The sequence below is a fragment of the Acanthisitta chloris genome, unplaced genomic scaffold, assembly GCF_000695815.1.
Source record: "Acanthisitta chloris isolate BGI_N310 unplaced genomic scaffold, ASM69581v1 scaffold14170, whole genome shotgun sequence".
Classification (NCBI taxonomy): Eukaryota; Metazoa; Chordata; class Aves; order Passeriformes; family Acanthisittidae; genus Acanthisitta; species Acanthisitta chloris.
Genome location: NW_008652315.1, coordinates 5,225 through 28,931, shown reverse-complemented (window position 1 = coordinate 28,931; position 23,707 = coordinate 5,225). Strand labels below are relative to the sequence as shown.

Genomic DNA, 23,707 nt, shown 5'->3' with positions numbered 1-23,707 from the left:
TTTACTTCAGTATTTTGATGCTTCTGTTTTATTTGTTCTGTAATTCTGTACATGACAGTTTAGCACAAAACAGTGATCTGAATCTCACCACCTCATTGTATGTACACATTTTGTAGAGAAATGAGACAACAGTTACGTGCCCTTCCTGCCCCTCACTCCCTCCTGTTAGGGCTGAAGAGCAGAACTATTCTATGCTATTGAAAGCCTTTAAAAAAACAAAATCTATGCATGCTATTTTATATTCTAATGTATTATTCATATCAGTACATAAGCTTATGCTTGTCAGTTTTATCTTATGTATAGAACTGATTACTTTTGACAGTATTTTTGCACTGTTTCTTTTCTTTCTCTTTTTATAAAGTTCTATTCAGCATTAATTGACTGCAATAATTTTTTACCCCTTTCACTGCCTTTGTGTAAATAGTTTCTTTATATGCTTTTGCAAATATGAGAATGTTTTCAGTCACTAAGGTTTTTGGTAAGGCTGTCCTTCATATTCACAGTATACAATAAACAGGTTTTTTTCAAGGAAAACTATGCATGTGTTCTGTTTGTACCATCTTAAGATTTTGTATTTGCACCTACCATACTTGACTTGGTTTCCCATGTTAAACTGATAGGCACAGCCAGGGCCTCAATGAGCTCTGAATAACCTTCTGTAAACAGTAATCCAAGCTTCACAGGGGCAAGGCTCCCACTGGTGCTTATGCTCAGCTAAATCTGATTCTTTGGTGTTGAGCAGAGTCTGGGCTCTGGACAGACTTTCTGAAGTAAAAGTGCTACTTCCCTGGACACGGGTTTACTTGAAGACAAGATAAAGCGAGGATAAAAATAGTCAGCTAGTGCCCTCTTCCTTGGCTTGTCTGTAGTTAAATGGTCTTGGCTTTCTGCAATTGTATGTAAGATCTGGTGCAGTTTTATGTACTCCAGCAACAACTGCGGGCTGGAGAGCAATGAAAGCTATCAGCAAAATGAGCTAACAAACCCTTGTTCTAGCAGTTTTATTTTCAGAGCAGTGCTTACAAGAAAGAAAATACAATGAAGTTCTTAGGGGTGATGTGGTTTCTTTCTCATCATTTTCTAAGCTGTGAAAGTAGTAAGGAATGAGCTTGTAGCTTTACTGTGCAACATATTTCAATGTTGGTGCTGGAAGCACACAGCCACACTCTTCCTTCCTCATCCTTAAAAGTAATCTGCCATTGCTCTAAACAGACTAAAATCCAAAAGGGCAGAGAAAGCTAAATCCTGGACTGGTTCTTGCTCCTCTCCTAGAAGTAATTGCTAACCCATTAACAATAGTTATACTCCACTGGAGGTGAAGGTATGGCTGCAAGCAAATAGGAACTCTGCAATAAATTCACTTTAGCCTGTAAAGGGGACTGAAGAGCCAGAAGTTGCACTGTTGACATCTTGTGCAAGTCTTCAAGCTCTAAGATAGGTGCCAGTATTCTCTGCACAAGATACGTTTAGCTCTAGCTCCTTATGGTGATGAATCCCCATCTGCCAGAAGCAGTGATGGGCCTGCAGATTAACTGGCTGAGCAGTGGCTTTCCTGTAAAACATGCTGGATTCATCACTGCATTTCCCCCCTCTGAGCTAAGCCCCACTGCAAACAAAAATGATTCATGAAAAAAAGAAAAGGGATGCCAAACCACTACAGAAAAAGTACAGCTTTGCTAATTTGTCAGATTAAATGAAACTACTTAGGCAAAAGTAGATGTCACAAAACTATTACACCCATTTAAGTGTACAAGTGGAATCAAGAGGGGTCAAGACCACTTTATTGACTTTACACAAATAAGGTCTACATTTAAATCCCTAAAGAAAAAAACGGCCACTTTTGCACATGAGCTGTCAAAAGGCATAACCTTTAAGAAACCACAGATGCTTCCTTAGAAGAAAAAAAAAGAAGGAATTGTAGATGTGTGGAAGCTAGGAACACTTTGCAAGGCCTAAGTGTGTTTGTCATTCCAATTATAGGACCAAACTGTGTTCGTACTCTACGGCTTTTCAAAGCGCTCCTGAAGGTTTCCATAACAAGGCTTTTTAAATAAAGGTTTGAAAGATTGCATAGATTCAAAGGCTCAGTGGTCCTCTAATTCCTTTTTGATCTCTGAAATGTATGGATGATCTTTCCCATGTGCTACTTCCATGATAGCAATTGCCTATGAAAAGAAAAAAAAATATTCACACAATTGCTTCATATATAACACCAGGCTATAAATACTCTCTTTAGAGGTTTGAAACAGTCTGACACCTCTAGCTACTTTTTGTCCCCTTGTAGTCAAAACCCAGTAGGAAATAAAATGAAATTCAAAACTAAGTAATAAAGGTTTTACATTCAGAGAATATGTCTTTCATCTTAAAGGATCCCAAAGCACCTTTCAAAATTATATTCCTGACGAAACTACTTTGAATGCAACCAGCTCCAGGACAGAAAACTGCAAGTGTGGTGGGTCATATTCTGGCAGAGGATGTAGCCAGTATCAGAGCAAGCTCTGTTCCTACCCATTTATACTTCAGCTGTCGCATGGACACACAGGCATGGTGCAGAAGTTACGTTAAGGCATGTCAGATTTCATTCTCTAAACTCTCCAGTGGTTCCAGGGGGCTACCAATACCTTACAAAGGAAGCAATTTCTTAGGCAACCATCGAGGTAAAAACAAGATCCTGTCAGATTCAGACCAATGCTGCTGTGCCCAACTCCCTGCCATTTCACCTACAGCCAGCCTTGGTCCTAAGAGTGAACACTGCAGGTAGCCAAACCCACTGACTTGCACTTTTCCTGCCATTACCCACACTGCACTGAAGAGTGGGGGCAGGGGCAAAATTTTCACTGGAGATAGGGACAGCAGTGCCCCCAAGCAGATGCAGTAACAGGCAGCCATTGATAGGACTGAAAGAAGCAAGTTCAGTGTAAGGCTGAGAATGTTTAAAGACTATAGTGCTAAGGCAGAGCAAGGAATTGCAGTATCCTAGCCCTCAGAGCATGTAGGCATTTTCTCCTTGGGCAACATTTACGGAATTATGCTCTTGTGTTTCTTAAGTCAGTGCAATAAGAGCTTTTGATTCCGCCTCAGCAGCAGCAAGAAATGACTCCACTCCTCCTCCTACCCAAAAGAAGAAAGGAGGACCTTCTGGATGAGCTGCTCACAAACTGACACAGAACAATGGGTTTGTTTTTCCACTAAATCCAAAACGTCAGGGGCTGGGATAACTTTGGGCAGTTCCTGTAGGCAGCTTTTGGAAGTGAGTCATTAGAAAATGTTTGTGTTAGGAAGCTAGCTATGCCAACAAATCTACCTAACAGTTCTCAACGCCCCATCCCATGCTCCTACTGGCACAATTCCCAGTTCTAGTCAAATGTTTAACACCACAGTGAAGGAAAACCTATGCTAATTTTACACTAGGTAACAAATTTTAGAGGATATATTCTTGTAGCATCTTTCATCATGGCTGGATGGCTTTGCTATTGCTGGCTAAAAACCTGCCAGCATCTGAAAAGGAAGAAAATATAAATTGTGACATTCCACACCAAGTCATTATGTGCTACAGTAGTCACTGATGCTAAAGAAACTAAAATAAACTTTTGCCCAACAACAATAGGGGAAGAAAGTCAAGAGAAGAAAGTCAAGAAATATAGTACAGATTAATAAAATATAGAATAAAGAAACTAAATAATAAGGAACAGACTAATAAAAAGGAGTGAAGAAAAATGTAAAACCAAAATTCTGCATTTGCCAAATTCAGCATTACCAGATGCACTGAATTCCCTTCAGCTATGTAAAAATCAATTGGTTCCAGAACAAATAACCACCAAAAGCATGCCTAGTTTAAGCTGGACATAGAAATCACATACTCCAATGAAACACTATGTGCCTTTTATAAGAGCCAAGCATTTGTTCTGTCCTTACCCAGCAAGTAAGGACAATTCTGCTTGATTTACTAGTGCAGCTTCAGCTCAGTGAAGAACAGAAAGCAAATGTTTAAGCATAATGCTCACCACAGCTGCTGCAGCATAAGTCACTGTGAAAAGGCAAGACCCCCTGTACACACTAGCAGACCTATATCACATCTGTAGAAAAATCAGATCAGAGCCAAAAAATCCAGTATCCAAATATATTAACACATGGTGCACTTCCTACCAAGCCAGGCTTACTGACAGAGAAGTGTTTCAATGACCCCATGCCTGAACCGGTATTGTTAATGAAGAAATCAGGAAATAAATACCCTCTTCAGGGCTTTAACTCCAGCCGATCTGTTCTTCAGTGCCATATAGAGTCTTCCTAATTTCAGCCACATGGAGGCAACATTCAACGAGTAGGAGGGATAATGTTTACTGCAAGAGAGAAGGAAATTCAGCTTTATCAAACTTGGCAGTTTCATAGCATTTTCCCAGCCTCTGTCCCTCTCTCATGGGGGCAAGAAGCTGCCTCTCATTGCCCCTGCCCATTCACCGCTCATCCCCTCTGCCATGACTGCCAAGAGTCAGTGCCAATTGTGTCTGGGATGGGGATGCCTGTCAACTGGGAATTGAACTGAAACTACCATATGCCTCTGAACAGCTGTCAGATGGCAGTGACTTTCTGCCACTAGTTTTAATCTAGCCAGCCACAGAAAGAGACTGCATTGTTACGAGATTTTGGAGCCACCCTACACTCGCAGAAGTAGCTGTGTCTATTTCACAATAGTTGGTCTTTAATGGAAAACAAGGGGCCCTGCACAGCACGTATGGCACACATGCCATTCTGTACTCGCACACACTGAGCTAGCAGAGTCCGGTCCAGCAGAGCTGACCTGGAATGCGAGCCAGAAGAGCTGGGCAAGTCCCAGGGAAGATAAATAGTAGTGAGCCCCCAAGGGGGGGAATGTTGGCTCCTTCTTTGTATCACTGCTCTCTGCCAAGTGATCTGTGACTTTACGTTGGCATCTGCTCCAAAGGGAGAGCTTTTCTTGTGCTCCCCCCAGCTGGCAAGAGAGTCATATCTCAAGACGAGAATCAGTTTGGGAGATTCACGGCAGGATCAGGCTGGCTCTAATGAAAGAGATCACTACTGTAGAAACACAGAAAACTGTGTCAGAGAGAATATTAATTTTTTCCTGCAGAGGCTGTGTGCTGCCTTGCCCCACACAGGGCTTCAGCCTGCATATTCTCCCAAGCCTCCACCTCTAGGGCTGCAGGGATCAGGAACATCGGGGCACTTCCAGCCTCCAGGCACAGAGCCGAGCTCGGCCTCTGAGCTCCCTCTGAGCTCCCTCTGCCGCTCGGCCCCAGGACTGGGACAGGTCTCAGCTCTCCTGCAGCTGTGCCCACTGTGCTACTGCAGAAAGGACTGGGGGAAGGCAGGAGGCTGACAGCAACACGGGCTTTGACTCCATTACCTTATACAAAATATTGACTGCAGATGCAATTTGAGGCTGTGCTTTAGTAAAGGATTAGGATATTTTAGAAACCGGTGTTTATCTAGCTAAGCAGAACTAGCACAGTACCCAAGGTGGCACAAATTTATTTTGAGAACTCAGAGCAAGGATTTCAAAGTCAGTCCTGCTATATATTGCAGACCACATTTTGATAGTAAGAAACACTGTCCCAGCATTTAAACATTCCTTTTTGAGTAGTGATATCATGGGTAGCATGTTTATACAATATAAACTGAGAGAAGTGATCTCTGCCCAAACTTGTCTTAATTGTTCAGATTACTGAAGTAGAGCACTAAAAAAAAATAAAATAAATATTGTCTCTCGTATTTACCTGTATGGTCTGATAATTTTTTGCCCATAACGCAGGGCACCTTCCCAGTCCTGCACGTAGAGACAGACACCCATGGCCTGGTACATCATATGTAACATATAAACATTACTACCTTCAAACACTGCACCCATCTTGTCCAGGCTGAGTTCACAGATCTCCAGTAATTCACTAGGAGGTAGGAAGAAGTTAAGGAACCCAATAAATTGATGGCCTCTCATTAGACAACTACCTGGTAATCCCAAAGAAGAATCGACTGAAATTAGTTCAAAATGGTTCTGAGAAGCCCTGTTTTCTCTCAAATGGCATCAAAACATCTATGCTACAATTTCAGAGCTACTATGAGAGGTATTCTATACTCAGAGGTTTTCTGCTCATGAGACTATTCCCCCTCCTACCCAGCTATTCTACAAAACTAGCTTTCAAATTTAAAAAGCAACAAAAAAGGCAGCTTCCTGAATCACCACCACAGCAGCAAAGTGTTAGAAGAGGAGGGAGTGAAATTCCCTATGCAGTGGGTACTGAATTAGGTGTAAGATAGCCTGGTCTGCTTCTGGGCCAATGAATCTTGTGTTTTGGTCTTCATCGCAGCACTGTCACAATGGGTAGAATTGTCACCACCAGCAATAGCTGCAGCCTCACATGCAACCTCTTGGTATGGGGCAATAGCCAGCAATGCTAGCTCCAGCCCCTGTGCTGCACTAAGAGACAGAGCCATGCAGGAAGGCACAAACACAGGGTCTCACAATCCCACAGCCCCTGCAGCTTAAAATGCCTCTTGCCTCCAGGGACAACTCTTCACACACAAAGAGGACAGAGTTAGGTTTAATTTCCAATGGTCACAGTATTTTTTCTGCAAATGATTCTTAAGTCCAGCAGGTGAGATTTTTAAGTCACACACCAAGCCAGTGGAGTCAGGGTGAGACAAAGGATATATTTGTAGTGTTTGGCTCTCCTGAATTCCTCAATCACATTCCTGGCATATCTGATCATATCCTGTACTGTCTCTGCTGATGGAGGATCATTCAGCTTGCAGATTTCCAGCTTCTCTTTATCCTGAAGGAAACACAATGGACATTATAAATGCAGGTTCTAAGCCCTACAAATAAAGGCACACCTGCTATACAAAATTACTGCAATAAAAGACACAGGTGAGAACTTAAGCTCTTCAAAGAATGTAAAAACAAAGGTAGAATGTGCACCTGCAATTTTTCCCTAAAGCCTTGTCTAAGAATCCTAGAATCCATTGCACCTTCCAGTTCATCTGCCATTCTCTACTTCCATGAAGTCCTTTTATTTTGAAAGATTGAAGATATCTCCAATTTTGTGATGAAAGCAGTTTTACACAAGAAATTTCACTGCTTCCAACAGAATAGGGATTAAAACAAATTTAGTTTTAAGGCTATAAAAGCTCAAATACCTTAGGTCTACCACCAAGGGTGAGCTCTGTGGAAAATGAGATGATCTTAAATACAGAAAAGAATCCTTCATATCTACAGACAAAACCAGATTTCCACATATTTTGTTACTTCTGCTGGACAGCTCCACTTACTCTTCTCTAACTTATTACTTCATGATGTCAGCTGCAATCTCGAGACAATCTTTTGCTGTTTAAGCCTTGCATTGTTGCTAGATTTCTTTTTCTTTCAGTATTTCACCTGCCAGCTGAGAGGAGACTCTTTCCACAGCTGAAGCAGGCTGAGTGACAGGTGACTTGAGGAGCGGCACATTGCAGGAAATCACAGATGAAATCCTGGCTTTGTTAAACTCAGTGGCAAAATTATCAAGGTAACTATGGGGAAAAACACAACTAATACGGTATCAGCAGAATGGCCTCAAGCAACAATATTAGGTACTATTTGAAAAAAAATAATTTAAAGAAAAGAGTTGGCTCTCTGGTCAGTTTGGAAAGCAGCTCTTAAAAGGACACCTTGTGAAAACGGGAGGAATAATGTTCTGGAACTTCAGGATCAGATTTTGCCAGTCATACTAATCTTGGCTGGAATGACAGATGACCCACACAAGCTCTTGTAGGACCTCCAGTGAAGGAGCTGCAAATGGTTGCATAGGCACAGTTGTTTAAAGAGTTGGCTCTCTGGTCAGTTTGGAAAGCAGCTCTTAAAAGGACACCTTGTGAAAACGGGAGGAATAATGTTCTGGAACTTCAGGATCAGATTTTGCCAGTCATACTAATCTTGGCTGGAATGACAGATGACCCACACAAGCTCTTGTAGGACCTCCAGTGAAGGAGCTGCAAATGGTTGCATAGGCACAGTTGTTTCAGTATCTGTTGGGCTGAGTTACCATTTTCACCCTCTTGTAGGTGCTTCCCTTTAAAATAACTCACACCCTGTTTTAAGGGACACTGTCTGGACATCTGCCTTTGTCCTTTGAGGGGCACCAGATTATGTTTAATGAATGTAACTCTGGCCTGCACATCACAAGGGGCTGTGAGCCAGGCCCACGCTGTCCATGAGCAGAGCCATATGATGTCACTGCAGGAAAGCCCATTTCTCAGATTCTGCTGGGTCTCCAAACCACCCAGCGATGTCATACAATATCACCTAGAATAGACTGAAATGTTCCAACCAGGAACTGCAGCAGTACTCTATCCCAGAATAGGACCCCAGAAATGCCCCAAGCAAGAATCACTTGCTGGGAGTTGGTAGAAAGCATGCAGCTATAACACCTACAAAAAAAAAAAGAAAATTAGTTCTGAGCTAAATTCTTTTGGCCAAGTAGCATAGACACAGTGTAATTATCTACTTTTAACAATGTTTTCATCTTTGCTTTGTAGCTCAGCTTTAAATAGGCCTCTACCAGGAAATTTCCTGATGTGTTGTGATTACAGCGGAAAGAATGAGTATCAGAAAGCCTTCTAGACAGAAAAACAACCCCCCTGCCCCATTATCCTACTTTCCAAAATGTAATTAAACCAGATAGAACATTACATCTAAGGATCTGGGTAGGCACCTTGACAGTCAGAAGCATATTTCACACCAATTGTATTACCTTTTCTTTCGTAATGCATTCCCTGCAATCACAATTAAAGAAATAGGAATCTCTTAGCCGATCATTTCTGTCTTCTGTGGGATACAGCAGGTCAATATAGCTGCTAAAAATCTACATGGTAAAAAACACAGTAGTTAGTGAGAAGCAATGTCACTAAACAATATTTAACACTACTAGTTCTGGTATATGTAGTATGACGACTACATATTCATGCAAACTATGCACCCCTGCAGCCACATCACCTGCCTGCTCCCTCACATTCCAAGCCTCTTGACAGCATCAGTTGTCATTTGTGAATGTAATCTGACAGAGAAGTGTTCCTTTTCTATTCATTATGGAATTTCCCTCAAATATTACCCTGGCTTACACCCAGGACAGCAAGATTCAGGTGTGGATAAGGAAACTATCACAGCATAAATCTCAGGCTCCTGTCAGACTACAAAGAGACGCCTACTTTTCAGAAGTAAAATAATGATTTCAGGTATCCAGCCTAGGATAAATTACAGTGGCCTGGTTTTTTGGAGGCTGGAATCTCAAATTTTTCTTTCTGAAAACCTACAAAAATTGGGGCAACAGCAGTCACTAGCAGCTTTAGAAACTTAGGACAAGACCTTTAGATCTCTGAAGAGAGGCCCAGTGCTTCAAGGAGAGTGAATATCAGATTTACTTCAGCAGCAATATTTTAAAGCAAAGAAAACCTGCTTTTGAACATTTTAAAGGCCCTTCATATACACTATTCTTAAGTTTTCCTCTATTGCAATGGTCTTCAGAAAAGAACCCCTGCAACTAGCTTTAATGCTCTGCTTTTAAAATGAGATCTCCCCCAAGAAACATGTCCTATGCACAGCACAGTTGATCATTCTGCAGACCAAGGAACAGCTTTAGGTCCATTTCCTCATTTATAGTTATTTGAGATGCTTTGCTCAGTCTTTACGCCTAAGGTCTCTCTCTTCTTTAAAATAAAATTACATGCCATTTCATGCAGTACACCTTCATCTTAAGTGAAAGTGTGAGTGTGTAATCTCACACTTGCCTGCACGCTCCTCTCCTCCCTTCTCTATTTTCAAAGCTTGTCAAATGCAGGAGCCATTTACAGTGAAAAACTTTAAAATGTTGTGCTGCAGTGGCCACATGGAACCTGAAGATGGAGACACAGGCTGTGAGACTGCACAGCACCCACGCACAACCGCGGGCTCACGGTCAGAAAACTCCAAAGGGACAGAAAAGCCAATGTGCAAAAGCCATGAGGTCCTGGAGAGCTGATGCAGCTTCCAGGACAGAACTCAACCCGAAGATGCCAAGCAAGGTCGATACTCCACATCTCTTCATTCTTACAAAACACTCTCCCTGGAAATGCTGAAAACATCTGGGATTCTACGAGAAAATCCTGAAACCAGAACCAGTCCTTTTCCATTACCACAACGCATTTGCAGTGACTGCCAACATTCCAGACAATCATCAATAGGAAATGGCATCGAAAGACATATCTCACCTGAGTCACTCACCTTAGCTGCAGCAACTAAACAAGCTTTGTTCACAATAGTGAACAGCAATAATCCACAAAAATAACCTTTCCCCCTTCTTCCAGATTGTTATCAGACACTTCAGGAATCAGTAGAAGTTATCAGTTAAGTTAGAAAAATCAAATCTGAGCTTATTTTGACCAGCATTCACTTTGCTCACTAAATTAGCACTTACAAATGAGTCATTGAAACTCTATACAAACTCTATCCCCAGAGAGAATGTTCTGTATCTTCATTCCCTACAGGTATTTGAACATTCACCTCAACTCTAACATCTTGTTTTATTTTTCTTAAAGCAAAATGCAGCTCTGCTGCTTAAGACTCCCTGACAAGTTCATTGTTTGATTGAGAAAGTTTCAAGGTTAACCCAGAGCCTTACTTAATTTCACAGAATTTCATCCATGTTCAGTTTCACTCCACCTAAAAACATACTTTTGTTCCTCTGTGACTTCCCAGCAAACACTGCTGAGGTGATACGAACAAGTCCCGTGTTTTGTGGATGCTCTGTCCAAACAGAAGTCAGAGGACTTATCTGTACCCATTTACCTTGTTTATTCTGGCTTCAATTTCAATACATTACTATTATACTGGGAACTATTATAGCAGTAATAATTTGCTTTGATCTTGGAATTTCAAAGCACCAGCCAAACATCAGTAAACTCAGCCTCATTTTACAGATGGGTAAACCGAGAGAGAGGCTGGCAGAGACACACTGACTGCTGCAGGTGCACTTCCCTTGTTTTAGCACAAAATAGGATACTGCCTCCAAAAATCACTTCAGTCCCCAAGTCACCCCAAATTTTCCAAAGCACTATCTTACACTTCTCTGAGAAACAAGAGATCCTTCCTCCCTATTATTGTCATCTGATTGAAATGAACCCTGAAAAGCAGAATGGATCCTACTATTAGGATACATGAGTACAGATTACATTCAAACACTGTGCGTTTACCTCCTCTCCAGGCTCAATTTCTTTAACAGCTCTGACTTCAGCCACAGTTCCCTTGTAAGTCACAATCACATTTGGGCAACAGCTATGGTTCATCAATGCAACACTGTAAAAGCAGAGAAGTAAATGTTCTTTCCAACCACCGCCACATGCAACAGGAGAAAAAAGTAAAGCACCAGTTCACAAAACAAATAAATCTGAAAGACTGAGTCAGTCACTCTGTAAGCTGTTTTTATTCTGAGGCTTAACATGAAGGTAACCTTGGGAAAATCTATTGTATTGTTATTTATTCTAATGATATGGAGAATGACTGTGCTAATGAATCATTAAAATCTTTAAATCCTATTATTGCAGTACTGGGCAAGCTATTATTTTCCCATTCTTATAGTGCTATGGGACAGCTGACAGGGATGTCCACATAGCTTTACTATCAACATCCTATTTAGGTACCTATGATAGACAGACTATTTTCCTCAGAGGAAAAAGAAAAACACATTTAACCTAAGAGGAAACCAGCAAATACAGGAAAACAAAAGTCTTTGCTGCACCACAGCTTAAGATGGATGCTAAAATTTTAGCTGGCTTCTATGTAAACATAAACTGCCTCCATGTTGGAAGTGGGAGGAAAGAGATCTCTGTTACACAAGCACATGACTTAGACAAAAACTTGGACAGCTAGAAAAAAGTAATCCTCCTTACTAACAAGGTTGGATAAAGTGCAGTTTGCTGCTTATTTGACATAAAAATGTGTAATTTTGGTTCTTTCTCTTCCCATCTAGCAAAATAACAATGTTTCTTCAGTTTTTTTAGCTCACAGGCGTAACTGTTAAACAGGAAAGATGTGACTCTTTTATGCTGAGCAAAGGATGGGGTTGGGCAAGTTTCCAGAACATCCTGGTTTAATATTCTCCTCTCCCCACAATGACTGTGATCCTGGACATTTCAAGGTGTTAATTTCCAATTGGTAGATCAGAAATGTGAGCTCCAGACAGACCTGCCTGAAGAAGGAGAATCTGTGAAACAGGGACTAGCTACTACTGTCTGTGTGAAGCACTTGGCAAAGTCAGGTCCTGCTTTAACTTGGGCATCTGTAAGTTTCATGTTACTTTGACACAGACAAGCTACAAGTAATCTAAGCCTCACCAGGAAGCCAAAATAAGCAGACAGTGCTAATACCTTCATAGAAGCTGTGCAAAGATCAGAAAATACCCTCCTTTGCTACAATATTAAGTAGGAATGACAGACTTAAAAATGGAAGAAACATTCCTTGGCCTTAAAGAGAGCTGTGCTCCCCCATCCACAAACTCCAGTTAACACTTAATATCTGCAATTTATTTGTAAAGCTAAGAAACTTGTACATATTTTTTCCACTGTCATAGCAAAGAGGCTCAAAGAAGTTATGAAAGGGATTCACTGTTTGCCAAGGAACAAAGGTAGAAGGGATAATGTTCAGAGGGCACCAGGTGAAGGGTTATACCCAGCCAAAACAGGAAGTTGTGAATAGAGCAAGTCACCTCCAATCCTTTTTTTTGGGCTTTGATCATTACACAATGTCCCTGTCCAAAACATGCTAACCAAGTAAGTTCTTTTCTACCAGCCCAAATATAGTTCATAATCAAAGTTTCAAACCAAATTACAAGTGCAATTGTACCAAAATTACAATATTTTAAAGAAAAACTGCTGCAAATTATTGGTCATATTTTATTAGCCAATTAAAGATATCGAAAACAACACAAAGTGTGTGTTAAATTTCTTTTGGTAGACATCTACTTCCTTTATGTGTTTTCAAATAAGTAAATTTTATTTTTAAAAATATTAAAATCAACCTACTCAGGAAAGATGGCTGATCCCAAATGAGAGAGTTCTTCATCTTCAATTGTGAAGCCATTACAGTTAACCTAAGTAAAAAGAGAAAGTGGCTTGATCAGCTTCTGGTCAGTTGAGTACTCCATACTACCATGTCTCATTCTCACACTTCAAACACAATTGCAGCAATTTGCTTATAATTTTCTATTCATTTCCTCAGTACTCACAGGGAGCTACATGACATCTCAACAACTGAAGTGAGGACAAAGTCCCTATCCAGAGAAACATGTAGGACACTAAAGAACCGACAGTCCAACACTTGCACCTGCTCAGGACACAACATCTAGTGGATTGCTCCTTGGAAGGCCAACCAAGAAAAGTGAGGCTTGGAAAAAGTGCTAAAAAGCATCTTGACAAATCAAGACCATTGCAAACACAAAACAAAGCCTCACCCTCATACGTGGCAAAGAGACTTCATTTGGTCATAAGTAAAGGGTCAAAGCAGAACCACACATGCAAGGCAGAGTGTGGGAATGAAGACCAGCCAATTCAGCTGGGCTGGGGCAGTACAGAGCTTTGATGGAGCATATGTTGCAGAGACCTGCCACAATGACATCTGTCATCAATGACTGCACATATCAGCTACAGCTAAAGCACATATGAAAACAACAAAAGCAGTGAGAAAGGCTTGAACCTAATAAAGACATAGAAAAGGAGGGGACAGATAAAGGACAGGGTATGAGAGGAAGTATATTCCTAATTTAAACAGACACAAAAGGATCAAAAGAGCTTGTTCACAAATCATAGAATTTCATAGAATCATAGAATTTAAGGGTTGGAATGGACCTTACAGATCACCTAGTCCCAACCCTCCCTGCCATGGGCAGAGACACCTCCTCACTAGATCAGGTTGTTCAAGGCCTCATCCAGACTGGTCTTCAACACCACCAGGGTCGGGGCAGACACCACATCCCTAGGCAACCTGATCCAATGTCTCATCACCCTTATAGTAAAAAAACTTCTTTCTCACATCCAACCTAGACTTCCCCTCCTTCAGTTTGAACCCATTACCCCTTGTCCTATCATTGCAGTTCCTAACACAGATTCCCTCTCCAGCTCCCTTGTAGGCCCCTTCAGACACTGAAAAGTTGCTCTGAGGTCTCCATGCAGTCTTCTCTTTTCTAGGCTGAACAGCCCCAACTTCCTCAGCCTGTCCTCATAGGGGAGATGTTCCAGTCCTCTTATCAACTTCGTGGCCTCCTCTGGACTTGCTCCAACAGTTCCATGTCCTTCTTACATTAAGGACACCAGAACTGCACGCAGTATTCCAGGTGGGGTCTCATGAGAGCAGAGTAGAGGGGAAGAATCACCTGTTTTGACCTGCTAGCTAACTCTCTTACAGAATAGATTCAAACAGGTTTTAAAACCTTCTCATATTTATTCTCACCCAACTCAAGGGAATCTTACAGGTGTTCCAGCTTTGTTTCATGTGGTTTGTATCACTTTAAGTGGACAAAATGCACCTCAGTCAAGTACTTTATTCCACTTCCATTGCAACTCATTGCCAATACAAAGAGAACCCTTTCCACATTCACCATCATCTCCCGACAATCATGAACATGCTCATGAAAGCGCTAAAACAGCTATTATCAAGTCCATCTGAAGCTACAATGGGCACAGGAACAGTCAATCAAGTACAGTGTGAGTATTTTCCCTGGAAGTGTTCAGAGCTGACCACCAACACTACCAACAACAATCAGAATCATGGAATGGTTTTGGTTGGAGGGGACCCTAAAGACCAAGTCCTGATTCCCTGCCAGGGGCTGTGACACCTTCCACTAGACCAAGTTGCTCACCAAGCAAAGTGATATGCCCCATAAGCTGAAATGTAGCTTGGACTGGATTCCAGAAATACACAAATACTTTCTAAAGCCACTCCTCAGGTATGAACTGTTCAGGATGAATTCACAACTAAAGAAAGTGTCCTGGTGCTCTGATTCACTTACCAGTATCTTTGCTTGATCTTTATCCTGCTATTTTTAGCAATATAGCATCCAAAAGTTCCCCATCTCTCAAGATGAGCATGCTACTTCACTAGCCAATGCATGAGCATACCTGAAGAAAACCCAAAATCTAATTGCTGGATCCAAAAACAATAGAGGGGAAAGACAGTATCAACAGCAAGTTAGAACATACGTCTGCAAAGGGTGACATAAAGAACAGCTAAATGGTTCTGATACACAAGAAAATACTTAAAATATGTAGTAAGTTATCATCAACTCCCCTCCACTAAGCCAGAGACAACCAACTTCTTGAACACAGCATATTGGAAATTGCAAAAGAGGAAGGATTTGAAGAGAATAGATACCACTGGTTTCACCAGATGAATCCATGACTGAAAAAGTCAAAGCAGAGAGAGTAAAGAGACAACAGCGAGAAATCTGAAGCCCAGGGTTGTTCCCAATGATAGAGAAGAGAAAAGGCAGGCATGAAATGCAAGGTTTTCAAAGAAAGGATGAGATACTGGAACTTGAAACAAGAGAGAAACTGAAGAGTATGACAAGGTGAGACTGAGGGGGAAGAGTACCGGTCTCAAGAGCTAGGTTCCACAGGGACAAAAGGGAGTAGGATGATGCCAACAGCTGGAGAAGAGAGCAATGGTAGGCAAGGATTTTTGACAAACAAACCTTTATTCCCCTTAAAAGGACCAATTACACTTTAGCTGTGTAAGGAAGAATATCAGACAAAACCCACTAAAAGCAATGAGCAAGGAGTCAGAGGTGTTCTAGTCCCAAACCACTGTCCTGAGCCACAGGGAGAAACAATGCCAAATGGAGGAGCAAAGTAGACCACATGAGGACAGAGTAAGTGTTGAAGAACAACAAAGGAGCAGCAGCATATCCATACTACTGCTTTTAGGTCAGTTAACTAATTATTAGAAAACATATTTGTACATAAAGTACAAAGATGCCTTCCTTTCTTCTAGAAAGATTTATGCTGGTGCTAAAACCTCAAGAGGTTGTACCCTGTAAAACACTTCTGAGGAGCATCTGGATGACCCCTGGAGATTTTAGTTCAAAAAACAATGTCAGACAGTTACCTGATGATCAGGATGATCTTAAAGTAACACCTAAGGGTGACATTAGATATCTATGGACATCTATTATCCACCTACAGACTGGATGGCACATCAGATCTGGGAGTCAGCAATTCACAGTAGTCAGTTAAAGTACCATGATCTGGTGGAGCCGGTCCAGGACAGAACATGAAGCAAAAGTCATTATAGCCAAAATAATGTAATCTTGGGGGATTATGGCTACATTCTAACAAGAATATTCAGATGTTGAGGAATACAGCTGGTCTAGGTGGCTCAGCTGGCAAGCTGTGAATGGAGGTCTTGATTACGAGGCCAGATGAGCTCTGGATGGAGAGCCCAGGACAAGGGGCCATGAATGACCAACATTTGAGATGACAATAGAGCATGAAGATGGGTGTCACCAGGCCAGGTGAATGGAGAGGCAGGAATTGCTGATCCTTTGGACAACAAAGGATCTGAAGATGGGTGATGTGAGTGACCTACGAGGGGTGAGCAATGCCAGATGGGTGAGGATGGACATGGGAAAGGGGGAGGACCAGAAGACAGGGAAGAAAGAGGGAGATGGGCACACAAGGGTAGTCTGTGATGGTATAAAAGGCCAGGGGTTCTTGGTAGCAGGGTTCTTCTGAGGAGGCACCCTGCTTGAGCTGTTTCTGTGCAGCAGGGCCATGAATAAACTGCTTTGAGGAACCTGACAGCTAAGACTCTGGTAAGGGAAACCTAGAGTTGAACTGGTGAGGAGACAGGCATCTGTCTGTCTGCAGGTAAATGGGGTGTGTGGGGAGGCAAGCAGGACACCCATCGGCTCAGTGCAGCCACCCACAACTGGGGAGTTTCCTTAACACAGAAACACCACAAGGAACTGGTTGTACTTAATGTCTTTAAAGTATCCCTCTGACAAATATAAATTGTAAAGTCTTCAAAAGAGAAAAAAATTGTCATTGAAAGGAAATGTATAATTAGAAACAACACAATAGATGATAAGTAGATACTAAACATACTAAAGAATCATTCCCCTGCAGAATATAAGTACCTCTGTATTACAGAAATGGTAACTGTGCCTCCTTGTGGGTAGATGCCCAGTTCTACCGACCAAGGCATTGTCATCTCAGCTTCCATCACAGCAGTCATCATTTGCCCCCATTTCAAAATATTAAACTTTTTACTCCGACACTTAAGTTCAAAACTAGCTTATATTGAAGGAAAAAAGGAAAAAAGAAGAAAATGGATCATTCAGTATTCCACTGGTATATTATTTCATCCACTACAATACATTCAATTTAGATGCATATGAAAAGTAGGTGAGAAAAAAGAAGTGATACATATCAGAAGTTATCTAACAAGACATCCTGCCTTTCCTTCATCTCTCAGATGGCCAAACCACCTGACTACATTTAAAAGCCACCCGACAGATAAAAGTTTTAGGCTGTTCCTTTTAGGCTACTTCTCTGAAGTTTACTCTCTGTGAAGGTCAAACACAATGATGACCTGACCAGCAAGGATTTCCACAAGTTTGAAGCCTGAATGAAGGATTTGCCTCAGCAGGGTCTCAGGCCAGCAGCCTTCCATGTCAGTTCAACAACAGCTGCACTATGTTTGGCCCACAAGAAACCTAACTTTGATAGGGTTTAATAAAGGCTGTTTCCCCTTTTCTTCAGTATTTGAGAAGCACCTCACAGAAAGTCTGCAGGCAAGTCTCTCCCCTTACTACAGAAATGGGGCACATCCAGCCACTTCTGCTCAACAAAGTGGATCTTCTCTATCAAGCACACTCAGCTGTCCCTAAGATAAACAAAGAGCTACTGTTTCCATTGCCATTAACATTTTCCCCCTTTCACAAAAGCTAAACTCCTCCAGCACCATTCACCTAAGCAGGCTGTGTTCTAGCCAACTTACTTGTGCAAAGAGAACTACAAGGGCAGCATTGTCAGGGTACTCCAAGTGCTTTGAGTAAAAGTGATGAAGAGCAGCAATGTCGTTCTGAATCAGCTCTCTCTTTTCATTGTCTAGTTTGTCAAGGTCTGTGGACAAAGAATACATTCCATTTCAGTAACAGCAAAACTCCCCCATGAACTCCAGCTAGACTTAGGTTAGAACAGGCCCAGACTTAAACAGAAACCACTCAAGGACAGCCTACTTGAAAATACTGCAAGAAGTGCCTGTTCTTCCATAAATGTAACTCTGCTTCTGCCAAATTCACACTCGTGCTACAAGATCATGAACTAGAAAGCGTTTTCTAACACCTCTAAATTAGCAGGCAATTGGACATAGACTTCCCTTTCTTGGGAGAAGGGTTAGTCACTAAGTGAATTTGTTAACTCTAGCAAACAGCCCAGCCAGACATGGTCCTCTAGAAGCTGATCAGCTGTGGGTAGCTATCCTTAGCTGTCTAACATGACCTTATGAGTTACATGGTCCCATCCCTTCATACTTGTGGTACTGAAGTCACACTCAGCATCACTCATCTTAAAACATGCTTCATATAGTCAGACTTTCTCATGTGGACCTATTCCTTCCTTATCAGTCCAAACCAGTCCAAACTCCTGCTTAAGGAAGACTGCTTAGTCCCTGCTTTTAAAAGACATGGTCTTTCCCAACAGAAACCCTACCCATTTGTGGCCACATGTGATAGGGATCTAACAACACCAGCGCTAGTCACAAGGCTTCCCTTTGCAGCAAGATGAGAATAAGAGGAGGGGGCCCAGGAATGCAATCCATACCCTATTGCAGACACCTGCTTCAGGAGGTAACAAACAGAGCCTGAGAATGCCCATGTCTCCATGGGCTGGGGGGTGACCTTCAACAGAGTTGTGTTTAACCTGCAGATACCCAAGGATAATAGGAGACAGCAGGAACATCAGTGGAAACGTCCTGGCACACCTACCTGTAACTGTATTACATTTTGGGTTTCTTCAGGCCCATGACAGGTTCTAGCCAAAGCCATGGCCACTGAGCCTTTTCTTGCCTGGTCCATGCAGAGCGAGCTAGACAATTAACTATATACTCCTAGTCCCCTCTCTTTCAAGAGCAGACCCTTGGGAAGCTTTTCCTAATCTTTTCTCTCACAGTGGCAGTTACTAGCTCTCTCCTGCTCTAAGAGAGCCAGCAGCTCATCAGTTTCCTCTCTCCAACTCCAAAACAATAGCAGAGATAAAAACATCCAGGAAGAGAAAAGGCTGCACAACAGTGGAAGAAGGAGGAAATGATTTGTAAGAGCAGATATGAATGATGGGACATCATTCTGATTAAAACACTGAGGAAAATGAAATGAGACCATTTGATGAGAACTAAGACAAATCAGAAATTTTGAGACCTAACTGGCAACCAGGTGCCTTTTCCTCTCTTGTGCAGGGTGTTGGAAAGCGTAAGGCAACTGCTGAACATGGCAAAGGTGTGCTAAGAGGTGAGGTGAGTCAAAAATGCACAAGGAACAGGGGTACTTACTAACAAAACAAAGGCTTCTAGAGGACAAGTGGGACATTGCAACAGCAAAAACATTTCAGCCTTTTAGCTCCCAAATTAATAAATTATTGAAGACAAGCTGCAATGCAGAAAAATATACAAAAATTACTTCAGCACTTACCCATTGTCCTCAACCTCAATCCTACTAACTTACCTGTGAAAATTATCCTTGCCTTAGGTGAAGTAATACGCTGGCATTTTTGCCCCATATTTCCCCAGTTGTCCCAACAGCTATGACAGGAGCTTTTGTTCAGGAAACAAGACAGTAATCTTGCTGTGTTTGGCTACTCTGCTCCCTCAAGTCCTAGCAACAACTCCATTTATTCAGCATTTTATAAAGGGTTTTAGAAGCCATCAGAGTGAGAAATGTGAATATACAACCTATTATCTCCTTGTATATTATGCAAAGCACCAAGGAAGAGAAATGACAGACCAGTGAAAATTGGGCCAGGATGGTTACTAGGCCCCTAGTTGGTCAATTTCTAACTCTGCCTTACCTAACTCAAGCTTTCCAGTTAAAAGCAAGCTATTGCCTCTTCTCCTTCCTTGGATTATTTTAGAGCATTTAGGACATGAAATTTCAACGCAATCATACATAACATGTCAGATTTGACTGGCAGTGACAGGTACTGAAGCACAGTCCAGAGGGTTCTGCAATTAGCCCCTTAGTCACTGTCACCATCAAGCAACTGTGCTGTCTCTGATTTTATGCCTCCTGGTAACAAATACCAGCTATTTTAATTTTACAACATTACAATTCTCAAAAGACACTAGAGTACCAGAGAAGCAAGAGATGGATGTATGCTACATAATTAATTCTGCCTAGGTTATCATCCTTGTTTAACCGCCCCACAAGAAACCAATTCAAAAAAAAAGATATAAGAGCACTGAATTTTCAAACAATAAGAAACTATGATTCTCTTTGTTTACTCCCTTCCTCCAACAGGAGTGGGATGCTCTGAAAAGTTTTGATGGAGGAGGACCAGGGGGGGAACAAATAATTAATATAGTTAACTCTAAACCTCTGTTTACCTGCAAGCCTTTTTTACTTACGTGATTCAAACTCTTTTACAGCAAGCAGCTGCTCCGACTGTGTTCTTTCAGGGTGACTTTTCTAATAATAAATGGGAAAAAAACAGTAAGAAAATATTTTAACATTCTAATTTGACGGTTTTGTGTACTCACTCATAAGTCGGGAACTCCTACGTGTAAGACAAACCCAAATCCACACTGTACGGAATTTATAAAAGTTCATGAACAGCAGTGAGTTAAATTGACTGCCCTTAGTAAAGGCACAGAAATATTCTCTCCATACCAAATTAGGCCGCCAAAGATTAACTCCTATCAAATTTATACACATAAACTGAACAGGATTTTAAATATGTCATTTGCTTTGTTCTAGGCACCCAGAAAGCTGCTAACAATAGCAAGCAGGCAGAAGACAGGCTTTGCTTTGAGGAAAGTGAATAAACTGACTGTTGACAGAGTTCAAAAGCAATGCTCCACTGTTGGCCTAAGGCCACCTCTTTGTAATCTTGGCCATTAAATATGGCTTTGCAGGTGGCCCAGCAGCTGAGGTTCAGGGACTATAGTTTGCATATTTAGCTTTTATATGACATGTAGGATTCTCCCCCCTCCCTGTAAGCGATAAAAGCACAAATTTACTCCAATGACTTTTTGTCATTACACGTTCGATTTTGTTTGTGGATCACCACTAAATCATACTTTAATTAAGTCACACACACACACACACATTCATGCACACACATCTACACACACAGCAAGTATGCAGTTACCTTCTCAGCAGGCCACCAAAATCCTCCCTACATACAGTATCCAGGTTGCCCTTGTCACATAAGCAGACCTCAATCACACAAATATGCTTCAAAGAGGATTTGTTTTTGTGGAGAGAATTCAGAGCTCTATGAAGATACACAGCACAATAACCTTGAAACCCATGAATCCCATCCCCTCCCTATAAGCACTTGTGCAATCCTCAGTATTCATATTGTTAGGGAACACTGAAATGGAGGTTGACATTGCAATCTTCTTTCCTTACTAATAATATTCTTTTTCCCCAAAGACCAAGAGTCTGAGATTTCTCTCTCAAACTCTGCTTTTCACTAATTTAACTGGTAATCATAAACACTTATACCTGAATACCTCAGAGGTGTTCTTGACTCACAAATTGTACCGGGAGTTACATGCTACATAATGCTGTGCAACTATAGCTGAAAAATAGTACAACCAGCAACTGCTTCAAAAAGATGTCAGTTCATGCAGCCAGATAACACCAGAAGCATTCCTCGGAATTTAAGTACATATACCGAGTCTCATTCTTCTTTCTCTTCATTAATGTGGCCTTGGTGCTAGCTCACACATGTAACCAAGAGCTCAAATCTACCAGAATGGAGGCTGAAACACCATGCACATTGTAAATATTTCCAGACTCTGTTCAACAGTACCTTGACCATAAGCTACAAATACACAGCTGAAGATCTCACTAGCCTTTTGCCAGTTTCCCCCAAAAGTCTCCAGCTGGACTACAGCAACCCTAATGCTGCTGCAGTGGTCAGTTCATTCAGCTGCTCAAGCTGTGTGTTACACCCATCTGTACACAGGAAGCTACTATGCACATGCTTTGCAGGGACAGTTACTGTCAGTCAATTTTCATTTTCCTGCCTTCCCTGGCAGCTGGGGTAGGAGCATACCTCCTAAGTCCAGCCTCCTGCTCACCTGTTTGGCAAGGATCCTTGCTGTTAGCCTCACAGTCTCTGAGGGATTCCAGTTCTGCCCAAAAGTGCACATGGCAGAACATTCTAGCTTGTGCATTGGCCAGTCTTCTTTCTGAAAATGTAGAAAAATATTAAAACAAAACAAAACAAAAACCATGGAGATACAGTGATGAAAAAGAGGACGAAGCAAGTCCTGCCAGATCCTAGAGGTCAAGTGAAATGTGTTTCCTTTAAAAAATAAGATGACGCTCACTAAATCTGAACAAAAGCTTGAGTCACATTTAAGGGGTACAGCTATCCTGCTTTTTTTCAAATAAACTCACAAGGGAAGAGCTAAGGTCAGAACATCTTTATTTACTCAATGGAAAAGAAAGGTAATAAATGATGAAGAAGCAAACAGACAACATAATCTATAAATCACCAGTTCTTATTGTTCAGATCAAGCATGTGAGGATAGAGTAGGTCTGAGCTTGATGGCTTTATTGGGTTCATTTCCATTTAATACCTTGGCCCCTCATGATGAGACGACCCTGATGTAATCAGGAGTAATGCATCTGAAGTCAATGAATTGACAATCACTGCAAGAATCAGTATATATAAGGTCAAAACTAAACCTTCTGAAAAGAATTATCAGACTTTTTTTCCTTAAATGTTGAAGAATAAGAGTACAGCTAGACAATGAAAACACATTAATACAGACAAATACATTTTAGTTAAGAATATACAGCTATTCCTAGCTCAACATACAATAACACTTGGAGGGATGGCACAAGGCACTGGCTTTTGGCACTCTACAAGTGCTCTCCAAAGCCACAGAATCTTACAAAGAATAGCACAAAATCACATATTAACAATTTGCACTGGCACAGGCTGTCCTCAGGCTGCATCAAATTTCATCTTATTTATTCATTCAAACATGGAAATATTCAAGCAATGCAGTTATTTATTGCTGTATCTCATCCCAAACACACATTTATAGCACTGTGTTAGAGCAGACCTATAGTGTTCTGCCTGTATAGGAAGCATCAAGTTTTGTTTTCATTCCAGATTTAAACTAGCGGAAAACAGCAAGAGAGGAAAGAAGTCACAACAAATCCCACAAATTTGTAAATGGAAACCTTTTTGCAGCCTCCAGAAAGTTCTTAAATCCCCTTGCTATGATTTGCCCAGTATCACAGACCCTATGCTGGCCCACTCCCCAAAATGTTTTAACAGTAATTTAAAAAGCCCCAGCAATATGGCCCACCACAGTGACTGAGTGGCAGGAACAGAAGAAACACAGTTTCCCTCAGCTGCCTAACCATTGAAGGCAAGAGCCATTCGAGACACCCTAGGCTATCTAAAACATCTACACAGGACTGGTAGATATGATACA

General features: G+C 41.5%; 1 protein-coding gene across 1 annotated transcript; it reads right to left on the bottom strand.

Moving 5' to 3' along the window:
* Positions 1-1,759: 1,759 nt before the first annotated feature.
* SMYD2 (SET and MYND domain containing 2) lies at positions 1,760-22,444 on the bottom strand (the record flags this gene model as incomplete). The annotated part of the gene is made up of 10 exons (XM_009076921.1): positions 1,760-2,165; positions 4,232-4,340; positions 5,754-5,928; positions 6,686-6,806; positions 8,763-8,873; positions 11,236-11,338; positions 13,063-13,130; positions 18,032-18,156; positions 20,651-20,711; positions 22,334-22,444. Coding segments are annotated over 10 exons (1,065 nt in total), but the record flags the coding sequence as incomplete, so codon positions are not given.
* Positions 22,445-23,707: the final 1,263 nt, after the last annotated feature.